The 16544-nt window shown below is 39.1% G+C and overlaps 2 protein-coding genes across 2 annotated transcripts in view; one reads left to right on the forward strand and one right to left on the reverse strand.

The window, feature by feature from the left end:
- Positions 1 to 1843: 1843 nt before the first annotated feature.
- ATOH7 (atonal bHLH transcription factor 7) lies at positions 1844 to 3113 on the reverse strand. Its single transcript, XM_068198564.1, has one exon. It carries the CDS (start codon positions 3111 to 3113, stop codon positions 2658 to 2660), a length of 456 nt encoding a protein of 151 aa, XP_068054665.1. The 3' UTR covers positions 1844 to 2657.
- Positions 3114 to 6689: 3576 nt separating this feature from the next.
- The window catches only part of HNRNPH3 (heterogeneous nuclear ribonucleoprotein H3), a 32007-nt gene continuing 22152 nt past the window's right edge, over positions 6690 to 16544 (forward strand). Inside the window, exon 1 of the mRNA XM_068196853.1 lies at positions 6690 to 6695. The gene's annotated coding sequence lies outside the window, so the exon portion shown is untranslated. The remainder of the gene's footprint in view (positions 6696 to 16544) is intronic.

Below are 16544 nucleotides of genomic sequence, written 5' to 3' on the forward strand. Positions count from 1 at the left end.
CATGTCCCATTAGCACAACAAAATCTAAGAGAATAGGGATTACAGGGGATTATAACCTTAACCATATTGATCAGAAGCAGAGATTGATACCATGACCTGATTTACAAGTGCTCACTACCTACATACTGCACTGAAGTGCTTTGCAGGACTTCAGTTTTAATTCTTCAGAACTTTTGGTAACATGAGCACAGATCTTTTATGGTTTGTGTTGCTTTGTTCCTCTTTATGAGAGTTTATTACCATTTAATCATTCCCTGCACACGAGTCCATTATTTTTTTAACTGTATCATCATATGCAGTAGAAAATAAAGTCCAATGCCGCATAGAAGAAACAAAATTGGAAGGGAAATGGCTGTTAAGTACTTTTACCTGAATTACTGCAATGTCATGTCCCACAAAAACAAATCATATCCCAGTAGTGCAGAAGCATCAATCATGTTCTTGCACCCTACTGTGGCATTTATCCTGTTCTACTGTATGCCCTTTGCACTTCAGCTTTAGGCAAGCGTTCTGTGTCATATAATCCCATTAGTTATTTGCATCCAATTCCTGTTTCAGTACGGAAAACCCACTGCTGTTAGCAGTGCAGGTGAGACAGTGTCTACCTGAAGTTTACAGCTAACACAGTGGGCTTGGAGAGCACATCATTTAATTAACAATTGTATTCATTGTTATTACATACATAAACCTGCCACTTAATGGTAAGTAATATTCACACAGTGTTAACTTGACTACATGATGGACAACAATTAACTCTACTGCCTGAATAACATGAATTCATGTCGCTGAGGCCGAATCCACTTTCTGCTTGCCGATAAAGATCTAATGTAATTCACACGAAGCAAAGACCCACATTTCAGTAATTAACACTACCCATTACCTTTAAAGAGGCTAAACACACGTGAAAAACGCATTCCTGACTGCCGGTGTTTAAAGGAGAGCTGCTGGGCACACACCGCGCGTTTAAGGCAGCCTGAAAGGCAGCCTCCGCGGCAGGAAGCACGCCGCTCGCAGCGCAGGAAAGGCGGGAGCCTGGACGGAGAGCGGGGGCGAGCAGCAGCGCGGGCCAGCCGCACGGGGAGGGCAGCACTGTGCCCTGAACGGCTCCAAAGCACACTGCCGCTCCCGCCGACCGCGGCTTGGTTCCCATTCATGCCTTTGTTCTTCTCTGAAAGCTGCTTCATTGTCGAAAATAACTCCTATCAAAGCTATTCATTCGTCATTTGAAAGAATCCTAAAATACGAGACATGGCAGCAGCCAGCAGGGAACCCGCAAGCCTTCCCTGCTGGAAATCCACCACCAGCTGTTGTGGGACAGCGGCTCGTTTCCTCCTTCCCTCTCTGGGCTAACACCAGGGAGGGCTTTTCTCTGGAATCTCCCCGCAGCAGCAGCAGCAGCAGCGGCAGCCTTCAGCTCCACAGTCTGCTGCCACCACACCGGGCACCGACAGGGTGAGACTGCACCCTGCTAAAACGCGTCTGCTTCCCCAGCCAGCCTCCCCTGGTGTTTTCATCTTCCCAACCTCCTCTCCTTTCCTCTTCTGCCTTTGCTCCCCGGACCCCTCCATCCCCTACAAGTCAAAGTGCAAGTAAACAAAAGGCCATTCAGCACATCACTAGGGCTGAAACGAACTCAACTGCTCTGCAAAAATGGTCCACAATATCTTCCCCGAATTCGTACATAAAATACACTCCTCATTGCAACTGGGAAGAAAATATCATTTGCTGGTTGTTTCTTCAGCACATTCAACTGCCAGGATTGTGATAGAAGTGGTGCAACATTTGGGGTAGAAAATCCACCAGTAATTCCTAGGGTAGGAATTTCAGATATTTGGTGAGGACATAGCATATAAAACACTTTATTTAAGATTTACAAAATCTGTTATTGTTTCCAGACAACATAAGATTAAAAAATAAAATCCCATTATTTAAAGCCTACAAAAATCTAGAAGCTTGGATTATTTTCACACAAGCATTCCCATTTATGCTATACAATCACACGTGTTTTTACAATCATTGAAAATAAAACATTCCTTCCATGACTTGAAACCAGCTCTTTTTCGAGCATACAAGAGACACCATAAATTGGATTAAAGCAAACCTACACAACTTTGGAACCCATATGTCAAACTTACAAAGTTTAAGAAAGTTAGTTCTCTGAGGACTAGAACTCCAATATATTATAAAACTTTTTCCATGTGAACCATTTATGCGAAAAGACACTAAAGAACAACTTTAAAGCTGACGTAAAAAGAAAAACATGGAATGAGGTTCATTTCTGGTGCTATTCCATTCAGTCACACCATGGGTCAACTTGTCCCATGATCTGTAGAAATACTGTCATGATTCATCACAGTAAAAAAAACCCAAAAACTTCTTTAATTAAAGCATTAAATACACTAGATAAACTAGGAAACAATTGTCAGAAATATTTCAAATTAAAAGTATAATTTCCATCAGCATTAAATAAATTCATTCATTTTAAATGCCTTTTGCCTTTATGTTCTCAGAGCAAATTTATTTTGTCAAATGACAATAAGATGCAAACAAGAATGAGCTATTATAATGTCAATATTACCTCAGTCAAGCAGATTAACTCTTGCTAATTATTAAATTACACCTCTGGCCTGCTGCATACTCTTAGCTGGCAACAAGTTCTAATTAGCTATCTGGAAGTGCTCGGGGTGGTAGCTGAACACCCTCTGTGCGTAAGGATCGCCGTCCGCCGCGGGTTTCTGTGCCGGGTAGTGGTGGTAGCTGTCGCCATGGAAGTGCTCACAGTGCAGGCTAAGCCACTCTCGCTCAGTACTGAACCTCTCAGCTTCGGCAAGGATCCTGGTCAGAGCCATGATGTAGCTCAGAGCCATCTGCAGCGTCTCATACTTGGACAGTTTCTTGTCCTGCCCCCACTGCGGAACCACCTTTCTCAAGCGATCGAAGGCCGTGTTCAGTCCCTGCATGCGCCTCCTCTCACGGGCATTGGCAGCCAGCCTCCTCTTGGCAGCGTTCTCCATCCTTTCCGAACTGCACTTCACAACACAGCCTGCTCCGCTTCTGCACTGCGAGTCTGACTCCACCACTGAGTCCAGGTGGCTGGATTTACAGGTTTTCATCTTCGATGCAGCTTCACTTTCACACACACAAAGATCACCTAGCAAAAATTCGCTTTCTTAAAAGTGGTAAGGAAAGCAGTCATGGAGTGCTCACCCTTGTACCACTTTAATCTGTTTCCCGTATAAATTATGGAGTATGTTTCTTGGCTTCTAAAAAAATAAATATAATAAAATAAAAGTTCTTCTGGAAACGTCTGAAAATTGTTTCTTATCGTTGAAAGAAAGAATGAAGCATTTTTATGTCTTATGCTTTCATTCTTTTAATTTCTTTAATCTCAAAGAGAGAGCGAAAACATTGAAATCTCCATTCTCAAAATGTATGCTACTGAAGAAAACGGTCTGTTGAATCCAAGAAGGATCTTACTGGATTAAAGGCACAATGACTCCAAATGGCTGTTTCAAATGAGAGAAGTCCTGATTCAGTTGAGGAGAGGATTTTGCAGTGGTGAACGGTTGCGCTCCGAAGCCGTGACTTCCTAAGAGAGACGTCTCTTTGCTTGGCTCTGCCGGCCAGCAACGATCGTGTCGAGCGGACAAGACGAGGCTTTATAGAAACTGCAAGAGCTGAACAGGTGGCAGCAGGTGGGCGGGCGGCACGCTGCTGCCATCCCAGCACCTTCCCACCCTGGGAACTACAGGGGGAAAAAAAGCCAAACAGTAAAATCCCAACATTGCAGCCTTCATCTGGTGAGAAGTCTTCCAAAGCCATTCTGTCCAGCCCTAACAACTTGCCATCTGGAGTAGTGTCTGGCTGGCCCCACAAGACCCTGGGCAGTTAAGCAAAAGACCCTTTCAATGGATAATCTGTTGCAACTCAGGGAAAAAAAAATCTCTGTGTATTGTAGTATTTGTACATTAAAACACATGAAAATTCTGGCTAAGTATTGAGGGTAGAAGAATAACTGCATTAATGAAACAAGAGAAAGAGCTAAAAGATACATGGCCTAAAGAGCTAAAAGATACTAAGAATACCACTGTTTTGCACATATAGTACCAAAATAAGTAAAATGAAATTATTAGAATCCCTCCAGCATTCACAATTTTAATACTATATAAAGTACACAACATTGCAACCAGAGTAGTATCTTAAGAAAAAAGGGGATCATATATTTGCCTGCCAGCAAATTCAAAGTCATAAAATAATTTAAATATAGTTAAACAGCTAAAATGTAGCTATGGATTTATCTAATAATTGCAAAAATATTTAGATGGGTTATGATAGTTATACACAAAAACATGGAAGTATATTAATAATCTGAAAACTGCCCTTTTAAATGCATCCTATTAAAGTATATATATGTGCATTTGACGTGAATTAAAGGTGCCTTTTTAGTAATATCTCTAAATAAGTGACAAGAATAAACGAGGATGCGAAAAACAAATCTGCTTGCTGGCAGCAAGGGATCAATTCTGCTACCAACTGTAATGCCAGAGGAGCCACAATATACACACACCCACACCCCATAATTAAAACATCTTTCTTTTACTGTACTTGTATTGTACTGAAATCATAAGTACATAAGCTTACAAGGAAATATCACATGATCCTTTTATGATGTACACAAACGGGGAAAAAAATCCTGCCACACAATGATTTATTATCTGTATTGATTTCAAGCTTAATTAAATAGTCACCAGCATTCATAAATTAGTAACTTTTTTCATTAGAGACTGAATACTGTATATTTATTTAGAACTATAGCTCAATTGTTTTCATTATGACTCCAAAACTTGGTGTAGTTGTAAACAGCTGATTAATCCCTAGCAAAAGCAATGACAATGAAATGAGGTTGAATAATCCAAAAACAATAGGATGCAATCGAACACTAATGGACTCCAGCATGACAGATGTTGGACGTCGGCTGTTACGCCCAGTTGCTCTGCTCTTAATATTCCGCATCCTAATGACCATGAACAGAGATGATAGCTGGGGTAGGGAGTCTCCATTATTCCATTATCAAAATGTATGCCACTTCTTTAATTTTTAAAGAAGTGCAACTTCATCACGTTTCATTAGAATTGTTCGACTTGGCTATCTGTGTGCGCTGACCTATTCTCCAAACATAAAGAGCTACTACCACACGCTAAAACGCCACTTTCTGATTATCTGTGTGAGAACAGCTCCCTTCAAAAACCCACAGACACATATGCCTTTCCCTAAAGGATCAGCAATTAGAACTTGTGAGATTTCTGTTTCTGAAGATGCTCCATGGGAAGTACCGCATGTGCAGTAAAGAAAATCCACATCTGACCTTCATGCTATTGCTAAAGCATATTTTAGCGTTCCTGCAGCCTTCTATCCCAAATAAGTTTGTTAGTTAAACCCTTTGTCTCTTACAATGAATGTCAAATGATTTTTCATGTAAAAGAACATCAGAGAATTAAGGTGTTCTGTAAGTTAATAAATACTGTGTGTTCTCATGAAGTAGCTGTTACTCAATTCAGGTAATTAATCACTTTTCATCTTAAGAGTGCTGCTAACATCATGCCATAAATACTAAAAGCTCCCCTTTAAAATAGAGTACTGTATTTTTTCACTTGGCAGCAGTTTTCTTTTCTTTTCTTAACTTAATATGTCCTGCCAGTATAAATTACAATAAAGACTTCAAATACATTGAAAAGCACAGTGCTTCAGAAACTCTGTATTTCGCTTCGCTAATGCACAGTAACCCAGTACACAGCAGTGCTGTTAATTTTCCCTTCCTAATTGATTCACCATCATTATCATACTTTGACTAACATACTGCTGTAATCTCAGGAGAGAAGCTGTGATTTATCTCTCCTACTGAACACGCTGTAACTTCAGCTTAAATGATTTACTATCAAATCACAGGACAAGAGCCCAGATCCATTTAGACTAATAACAGGATTTTATAGCTCATAGGCAAAGCTAAAAAATGCTGGCTGATCAAAATATCCATTTTTCATCACTTAAAATTTTGTCAAGTTCCTGCTTTATGAAAGCAAAATACAGAACCTATCAAGGTCTTATTCACACAATCTAGTTCATTTGCACAGCCCCACTGCATTGCCTTATGAGAATGTTACCTCAAACTAAAAAATATCCTGCTTTATTGCTCAGTGAATAAGAGAAAGGGTATCAGTTGGAGTTTTCACAGGTTTCCTTCACTCAGTTTGATTTCCTCTATATTTCAGCTTGTCTTAATTAGTCCTTACATAATCTTATCCTCTCCTCTCTTTACTTTCAATAATTCCTCATATATATTACTATTTTAAATATTTTTAAATTATTATTAATATTTTAAAAGATATTACTATACGCTCATGTGATAAATTGCTGTGGTGCTAAAACCTGTTCTTAAATCCTAACTGTTATTAGTTTAATGGGTTTTGTACATCAACCATTTCTCAAAAAAATCCCTTTTACTCTTTTTTCTCCTCGTAATCTCAAGGCAGAAAAACACCAAAATCACCAGAAAGAAGTTCTGTATCTACCCAGTCGCTCAGATTTCAATCTTTGATTCTCTGACTATGCAGGTACCAATTTAGTGCTACTCCATGATCCTCACAGCATTATTCCTGAGTCATATTTTAATTCTAAACCAGTATAATTAAGCAAAATATTATGCTTCCCTCAGAGAAAAACAAGAAACAGATAAGAATGCTAGTTCAGTCATAAACCAGATTACTTTAGCAACTTGAAGTCACCTCTAATTTTAGGAAAATAAAGGAGAGTTTCAATGCATTAAAGAAATTAGCTAGTTTCTGGATTTATGCCTACATACATAAACTCATTCAAAATTGTCTGCTAGGTATCCTCATTAAAAACTCAGATGCAATTAGTGCAGCACCCACTAAGAGATGAATGTCTTTCACCTGTACTACTGTGGAAAACACAATCTAATTACTTCTATTACTTTTATTGGGGATTGAATGGGACCAGATACTAAATTTAAAATGAAATGAAAGCAATATTTCTGGTTAGTCTAATTCCTCCCTACTTTCTCTACCTGTATTTATAAAAACATATACAAGCAATGTATCAAAACAAGAATCTTACCTCGCCCTTCTAGCCAGAACTATTTCCTCTCAGGTAGATCCTTTCTAAAAGCCTCAAGACTCCTCAGCACTGTCGTTTACCCTGAGCAAAGCAGAAAGAAAGGCATGCTGTACGCTGCCTAATTAAGAGCAGGTGGGTAACCACCAAAATATGGCCATCCTTAAGGGCCCAATTTCTTGTAACATTTGACTCAGCTCACAAGACAGACTAGAAATCCATGGTGTGCAGAATCACTTCTTTTCCTGCCTTGGTTATTTGCATTGTTTTCCCTGTCACAGCTACAGAACTATCCAAAACCAACAATTCACTAGAGAACGTTGTATCCTGGAGGGACACTTAGTAACTAATACTGGAAATGGAATAACAATCTACAGCTGCAGGAGGAGTTTGCAGTCATTCCACCTGGGGCTTCCCACCCTGCTACTGGACACCTTTTCCTTTAAAGTGCTTAGGAGAGTTCGCTTTCCTCTTCAGTCTCTCTGGGCTGAGCTCTTCTTTCTAGCAGCTCAAGTAACTGTCCCAACTACACTTCAGGATCTACTGCCATACGACCCTGCCGTTCCTACCCTCAATTCACCCATTTCTCTTCTGTTCCACATTATCCTCCTCACCTCCCTCAGGTGAGGCTCAAAAAGCAGAGCATTCCCCAGTGATCCTGCACAGAATACCCTTTCAAGCATAACTTTGAAAGCGTGCTTTTAAAATAGGAGGTCAGAAAACTCTTAAAAAACCAAAAAGGAGAAAGGAGTCCTTTTACCATGCAGCTAGAGGAACATGTCTTGAACATGTAACCGTTTCTCACCTACATTATATACTGAATTTGGTTACGTTATGTACCTTTGTACACACACAGGGACAGATCATGAAAGTAGTTTCCACTAGAATGATATTGCAACCCGCTGCACCACTAAAGCAGCAAAAAAGCTCTAACGCATTACAAAGCTAGTGGATTTTCCAAGTATTATATACATGTCATGTGCTTAAAAATACAGTTATCTATCAAGGTCAACTGCATCTGCACGTGCTCAGCTATTTGCAAAAGCTGTCCTGGTGTTTTTCACAAGGGAACCTACAGACATGACAGACCAGGGCACACATGGCAACCTGGCACAATGTTCACTGCTCTGGCAGAACTGTGCAAGGAAGCTTGGCTGCTGCAGTACCACAGCTGTGGGAGCTTTGTTCCACAGGTGAACCCACTAGTCTGGGTGAAATACTGACTCTCTGTTCATCTTTCAGCTGTGAATTAACTTGATCAGCACTATCTCCAGGCAATACAAATTTTAAAAAGTTACATATACCTGTTAAGCGTTACATAGGCATTCTGACACAGGCAAGAGCAGAACCCATTTATTTAAGATGTAATTCAGTTTCTTAAAGCACTTTTTATTTTCCTATGTACTCAGTTTCAATGAGACAAGAGTCCTCGAGAGAAGACCTTCCGTTACTATATAACTTGAGAATTATTAAAAGCACTATGCATGCTCTGCACCATGAACCAGATGAGGGAAGGAATCTACTTTATCCTCTTGATTCCAGACAGGAATTACTGGTTTTATGATCTCCGATAGATGTTTTCCTAACCTGTTCTAGAAAACCTCTAACAGGGTAATTAGCAGCACAAGTGATAAATTATTATCTTTTCATAGATCAGATACCTCAGGATTGAAAAGATGAAGTAGATGGTCAGGACATAATTCATCAGGTCATTTAACCTCATTTCCTCACAGCAGAAGGAATTATAGACTCAGGACTCTTGGGTTCAGCACCAGATTCTGGAGAGAGCGATTCTCCAGAGGTTGCTTACCTCTTAGTTCTGAGGATCTTACCTTAGTCTTTCTCTCTCTTCTGGCCCCTCCCCTTTTTCTAACTTTTCAGGTGTTTCTCATCCAATTATCACCCTGCCCACTCCTCACACTTGTGTATCACAGTCACCTCTGTAAAATACAAGGGGATCTTTGAGGTTACAGAGATGGGAGCTCTCATGTTTACCCCTGTGCCCACTGTCCTCCAAATAGGAGAATCTCCAGTTGGTCCTTTTAGCCTCAGACCAGAGATGTCAGTTCCAAACTGTTCTGCAGAGAGGGCAACAGCCAAAGCCCAACTGTTTATGAATCTGCCTGGGTACTAGGATGTGTGCACTTGTGTTTAGAACTTCATAAAAGTTCTAAATTTAATGGGATGCTTGACACTGAAGCAACGCCACTGCTGCAAATGAAACAAAACCGAAAATCCCATGCTTGCTGCAAAGAATGGATGAACCAAAATCTTTTAATAGGAAATCAGCTGTGTTCTTCTTTATTCAACAGACATGGTCAGACAGCCTCAAGCAGAAGGTGTGATTTGTTATTACATTTTACCTGCTGACAGGTCAGCCTTCTGCTGCGTTAGGTGGTGTTACGGCTTTTCTATCCCTAGGAGCTGCTTCCTCCCAAACCCCAGCATGGGAGGTCATAGATTGAGTCAGTTCCCCACACCAAACTTGTGAGAAAACAATCTTTCTTACACTGTAGTAAGTTACTCTTAAATTACCTATTTGCTATGACATCAGAAGTACAAGAAATACATCAACATTATTGCAGTCACTGCTTAAAAAAACCCTCAATTTCATTTGCTCTACATTAAAAAAAGATACCAAGACCATTCACAAGTTAGCCTTTAATTTTATTTTTCTTTGGAATTGAGTAGAAAGCCTACAAAAAGTCCTAAAAATGGAATCTGAATGGGTAACTATGCTGAGAGACAGTATGGAATTCATCATGGAACAAAATTAATTTCCTGGAAGACTCTCCCCAGCTGTTGAAGATCATCAAATATCAAGGTGTGAAAACACAACCCCTTTTTATTTTCTTATAACTCTTTTCTCCTCATCGCTGGGGACTGTATTCCTGATACACAGGAGAACTAAACCTGTTCTGTTCCTACAGTATCTACAGACTTTAGTATTGGCAATGAAGTGACTTAACGACAGCCTATGGAAGAGAGAGCTGTTACAGGAGTGGAGCTTTCTGTTTACTCTTGAGGGGAAAAAGAGGAGCAAAGAAAGGGAGATATAAAAGGTGTGTCATGGTATCAAAGGAGAGGAGTGTAAGAATGTGCTCCCACTGAGTTTCCCAAATACCTCATCAGAAAAAATCTTACTTACAATCAAGCAAACAAAAAAAATGCTTGCACATGCAGATTTTGGTCAAACAAGGAGTTTGGTGTACTTCAAAAGTAGGAAAAATTGCAGCATTTTGTTACTGAATTACATCCTGTTTTATTAAAACTTTTCTACATCATTTGTAACTGTGAAAAAAATGCACTCCCTGAGTAAAAGTACCATTTCTCTCCCCAGACATGAACAGCTAGTCCATCTCACTTCCAGTGAGGTTTTTCTCCCCTCACATGCCAACTGTCCAGGGGACAGCACCAATGACAGCCACTCTGAACATTCAGCTTTCTATTCCTGCCACCAGAAACACTGATTTTCTCAATTCTTTCCTACAGTGAAAAGTCACTCTCTATTGTCTATTCTCTATCATGAGGCACAAAGACCTCAGCCTGAAGCTGACATCTTCCCCGCACCTGTTGCCACAAAACCCAAGGAGACGTGGAAATGAGTGCTGCAATCCACTCACGGGACACTATGACTTGTGTAGTTTCTATACTGTAGAGACTTTGCAACCTGCTTCACTCCAAGTACAGAAATAATGAATGTGCAGAACAATACAAGGTAGTTTAAGGATGAAAATGAGGGTTGAAATTGTTGAAAACAGAAATACTTCTTGACAAGCAGACAAAAAACAAAAGCCAGTAAAGAATGGTCTCCTTTTTGAGAAGCAGAAAAGTACACAAGGAAGAAGCTCTGTGTGGGATAAAATATAGTCTCTAATGCCATGAACCTCTACAGTCCTGAGTATATTTAATATTCAGCCCTAAGTAATCTCACTGAATTCAATGGCAGTCTGCTTACATTATTAGCCAGCAGCACCTGGAATTTCAGAGAAAAGTGATAAAAGAGAATGGGGAAAAACAAGGGCCACAAGATGAGCTATAAGCAGAGATACAGGCAGGAACAGAAAGTGACAATAATAAAACATGGGAAGGTTTCATGTGGACTGAGCTGCAACAGTTTGCAGTGGCAGGAACACACAGTCCCTAAGATCAGGAACTGTCTTTGTTTTATTTCTTCTCAAGCCCTCTGACTGTTGTAACATGGAGAAGAGAATGTAATGCACCTTGGAAATGAATTTCAGTTATACAGCTGGCTCCTAGCCAATTAGGAAGAAGACTCTCAAAACTCCTCACCTCCCAAAAACGTAATTAATGTTGCTTGCTCAAAACAAAATCGTGTCTAGACCATGCTACAGTTTACTGAGTAATAAAAATTCAAGAAGGAAAAATGGAGAGGGTGATGCCAAAGGATGCTGTAAGCTTTTTATAAAATCATTTTTCACTTCAGAAGGAGTTATTTTCTTGTGTAAACAGGCATAAAATTACCACCCAGTGCCCTGCTTCTCATCGATTTCTACTTGGCACAGTTTGCCAGATGCTGTTTGGTCTAAGTGTTGCCTTGACCTGCACTGGTGACGCTGGCCCCTTTCTGCTTTGTGGCAGTATTTTCCCAGCGGGGAGGTCCCACCCCTCTCATAGTTCAGTTGCAACTTTTGCTAAAGGCTCAGAGGTTACCCATATGTTGGAGTGGAGGGGCCAGCCTGGCTGGAATTAACTCAGGAGTGGCGTCCAGCTTTGTGGCTGGAGCTGGCCCAGAGGAGATTATAAATGCCCCAAAACTAATTAAATATTTTGTCTCCTGCTGGTAAACAAAAGTGAATGAGGGCAAAAATACGAAATGCTTGATTTAACTAGGATCTGTAAGTAGCTTGACAACAGCAACCCCGAAGTCAGTGATGCATGATTTAAAGGCCCCTAATGGGTCAAAGCTGTTACACAAATGAGACTTTTGTCGATTATCCTTCACTTTATATATTTGCAAAACTGTTACATAAATGTACTTCCTATCAGTTTCCAGAGCACTTCACATGAGCATTTCTGGGGTAAGAGCCATGCAGCCCACATATTTATTTGAAAGCTTTCTTACCTTTCATCTTTGCACTCAAGAAATACAGAAAGTAAATATAACCACCAAGGAAACAGGTACAAATAAGAAGTGAAAGCATTTTCAGTAACATTTTCAAGGATCTGAACTGTCAAGTGTTGCTTCATAAAAATGAGGGAGAAGAATTCTCTCAATTAATAACAGATCTAGTAAAATGTTTTCAATTCCATTTTCTCAGCTAAGTGCCTTCTTCTAGGCACTTCTATTTAAATATGTATCTATAAAATACATATAGAATATATATAATCAGTTAAATTATTTAAATGCAGAATAATGTATATCTAATCAGTTAAATTATTTAAATAACGGATCAAATGCTTTTGATATATAGAATTCAGATTTCATGTATTCAGTTATGTAAATCAAAAATCCACTCTCATGGCATTTTAAATATTGTATGTCCATAAGGGTATACTATATTTTAAAATACACTGCTGTAGATTCAGTTTCTTTTCTTTTAGAAATATGTAAGAATTGTCACATAAATATTCCATGACTATGTTTTAGAAGGTTAAGTGATGAAAAGTCTCACAAAAATCCCATTATGAAAGAAAATGAGAATTCTAATTGATGTTCTGTGTACTAATTTCCCATTTATGCTTAACTTCACGTGTTTCTGTAATCCTACTGCAGCTAATGGGACTAATCCAGTATCCAAAGGCAAAAATAGCCATAAGGTTTGGTTGTCCAGGACCACAGTGCATAATGCTGTGAACTACAAAGTGACTTGTTCATGAAAGCAGAGCCTTCACCTCAGCTGGGAGGACATGTGTTCAATCTTTACATTTTCCATAAGCCCAGTTTTACTTGCTTTTTAAAAAAACCTTTACAGGAAGGTTATCTTTATCTGCTTAAATTTAAAACTTACTCAAAAAATGGCAAGGATCAAGTATATGAGTAACGAAAAGGAAACCTTAAAACAAATTTATATATATATATATATACACACATATACATACATTTAAAATATACAATCTATATATCCATAGATCTCACTTCAATTTTATTGTACTTTATCATTCGATTTTTACTTTATAATTTAACTGTTATGCAAATGAAGTAATCCTCAGTCACTTTAAGTAAACGTTTATGTTAAGGGCTGATGTTGCAATTACTGCTTTCCAAATTAAGGAGGAATTCTTGGAGCTCTCTTGGTCTGCACCCTGCCCAGACAGCTGAGCACCCACGCACACACTCATATTCCACATCTGCTCTTTTGTCTGCATGGACAGCAGGACGCCACAGAGGTTTCCCCATCAAAAGAAAGGCAATTCTAAAAGATTAAGATGTTCTAGTTAGGCACATGGTAGCATTTGATGTTTCGGATTTTCAGCTCTCCCAAGTGTCACATTTGTGAGCTCTAAAGAATTGGATGTGACGGGTGTATTCTAAAAGCTACCAGGAAAGGCAGTTGTGAATAAAGAAACACTTAATGTCGTGCCTGCTAATAGTTAATGCTGGCTCAGAATGCACAAAGGACAATGTTTCCCATCAGGTACAAGAGAATACAGCAATAAGCCATGGCTAGGAGAGCAAAAATCTCACTGCACTCCATGTACACAGCAAAAGGACTGAAAATTGGATATCTACAAGCTAGGTATTTGCTTTTTTCTCCCATGAAGCTGATTGATTCTCTTCATTCCTTATTATTTCAGGATTTCAAGAGTCTTGAAAGTCAGTATTCTATCAGATTTCAGTAGAGTTTTCTTCTGAATTCTACAAACTCGAGGATGGGAAGGTCAATTATCTAAGTGGAACTTGATAATTATCACAGTGTAAATTTCAAATTAAGAGTTCTAATAATTTTTTACAGAAATATTTTCTGCCACTGCAGTTATACAAGTTTCCTTCATTCCATACAAAATAAATTATACAATCATTTAATTGCATACATCATGGTTTACATCAACTACTCATGGACTTTAATTCCTGCAAAAAATGCAGGAAGGCAGCTCTATTTCTGTTGCAGCTGACCTTATTCACATATAATTGAAAAGCAAAAAGATGTGTATTCCTTTTTTTTTCTTACAATTTAGAAAAAGAAAAAACTGAGCACGGTAATAATTATACTTGTGTAATTCAGACTCACTGAAAAATGTGCCTCCGATGAAAGCGCTATCGTTTTGAAGAATTAGGGATGCTTTTAAAGTCAAACACTAGGAAAACTTTTGAGAAATATGGGTGACAAAACAGGAATATGTATGTATGACTGGACAGGGGACACGAGCTTGTCTCTACTTTTTTCAAGCAAGGATGTTTTCCAGACAGGGTGCAAATGTTTCCTCCCCCAAAGCAAAAGAGTTTCAATAAATTGCACAAGGCCTTTGCACAGGCCCAGCTGGAAGAACTGTGTAAGGAAATTTCTCCTAGTTAAGAAAAGACTGGCATAGTCAGTGCCAGGTCTCACTAAAAGAACAAGATGCCTGAAAACAATTGAGGAGAGGAAACAAACACACAGAACTTAAGATATCTCCTACTTTTCCTTGGCTGGCAGCAAAGCCTAACAGAAGCAATGAATTCATATTGTACTGCTCTAAGGATCAAGATCCCACTTTGTTTTTGCCCATCTCAGAATCCTAGGGCACAGCACAACTTAATCCACACTGCCAATCAGCCAGGAATGTAGCAGACACCACCTTCTAAAGTACAGTTCCCTTTGGAGCTCTTCCTGGAACTGGCTGTACTGTTCTTCAGTCAGTGCTAGTGCTTGAGAAGACAATCGAATCCTCGGTTAAGAACTTCCAAAAAGAAACAGAAATACCAATTAACTGGTATTCTGTCTGGAACTAATTTAATTCAAAGGTGTCTTCTAGTACCATGGGATATGGTGTGTTCTGCTCTGGAGAGAATCAATCGGTGAGAGATTGATGAAGGGGTGGTGAGGTCAGGTTTGCAAATACAGAACCATCTGCAGAGTCTCCTGGGTTGGTACCTGCAGCATAGTAATTTACAGGAGCAGGTGTTTCCTTTTAATCTACATTTTTTTTCTGCTGAAATTGTAACTTTATTAAAAAGTGCCTGCAGTTGGTTATTAAGAGGGTACTTTGTTCGTTTTTGCTATTAACTGATGCTGAAAGGTTTCGGAAAGTTTAAATGCCCATAATCCTTAAAAATACAGTTAAGAAAAGAGGTTGTGATGTTAAATATGGAAGTCAACCAGACACATCTTTAGAAAGCTGCTACATGTAAACAGAAAAAAGCCCAAAAGTCTGTTCTTAAAACAGAATTATATTGTTCAGGAATGAGCCATTTCTTCCTGAATAAGGGTAACTGAAATTATTCCAGTTGTGAAGATTCTAATTTATTTTTGTTTACAGCCAGAACTAATTATGGAGAAGGGAAGCTTTCCCAAACAGAAAAAATTCAAGAATTCCAGCTGGAATTTCCCACCTTGGTAGGATGGGCACTCTGGTCAGTCCCCTTTGGTTTGGCTCCAAAACACAGCAAAGGTCAGTGAAGAATATATTTGAATTCAAACTCAGATTCTTGGCTTTGCTGCACCTCACACCCTGCTCCAGCTCTACTACAATCCACATTCTCTCTTCTCAGGCCGAGCATCTCCCAGCCTGACTCCCACACCATCCAAGCTGTCCAGCTCCCTAAAACCTCTGCCAGCTCCCTAAAACCTCTGCCTCTTCAAAATCCTACAAATGTTCTGGAGAATTTTCCTTGAGTTTGCCTCATGTATTTTACCTACCTGTAACTCTTACCAGGACAAAAATGACATATAGGAAAGCAGTTTCCTGGTTTGGGTGTATCACCAAAAAAGTCACAGAACACTGCAATGTGAATAAACCTTGGGCTTACATGAATCACAGCATTAAAACCCAAGGAATTTCCTTCTTTCCCAATCAGTGAAGCAAAACCCAAGCCAAAGTACACTTCTCACTGAAGAAATAGAGTTAGAAATGTTTATTTTTTTCGTATTCTGCTTCAGACATTAAATCTAAATGTCTTAAGTCTAAAACCAACTTCCTAGGAAAAAAACCCATACACACTATTGACTATCTGGTCATATCCTGGATTTTGTTCTTCTGCTTTCCTATTCTTTGGAAATTCTTATTTACGGTTTGCAGTAAATGTCGGGAAATAAAAGGACAGTGACGCAGCAATTGAGAAAAATCCCTTGTTCTGTGTTTTTGTTCTAGTCCCTTAATTAATTTCAAGACAGATTTACTCCTTGGGGGGAAAAAAGGAGATGTGAGAATAAAATGTGCTTAATTGGCAGATTTTGCAGTTTTTAATTGAACTAATTTAATTTTTACCTGACCAAGCATCACCCTTTATTTTAATTTAGGTTTTGTTTTTT

Source organism: Anomalospiza imberbis, chromosome 8 (genome assembly GCF_031753505.1).
Source record: "Anomalospiza imberbis isolate Cuckoo-Finch-1a 21T00152 chromosome 8, ASM3175350v1, whole genome shotgun sequence".
NCBI lineage: Eukaryota > Metazoa > Chordata > Aves > Passeriformes > Viduidae > Anomalospiza > Anomalospiza imberbis.

Bases quoted from the DNA above. Each gene is read 5' to 3' on its own strand.
- ATOH7 (XM_068198564.1), bottom strand. From the start codon at position 3,113: ATGAAAACCTGTAAATCCAGCCACCTGGACTCAGTGGTGGAGTCAGAC.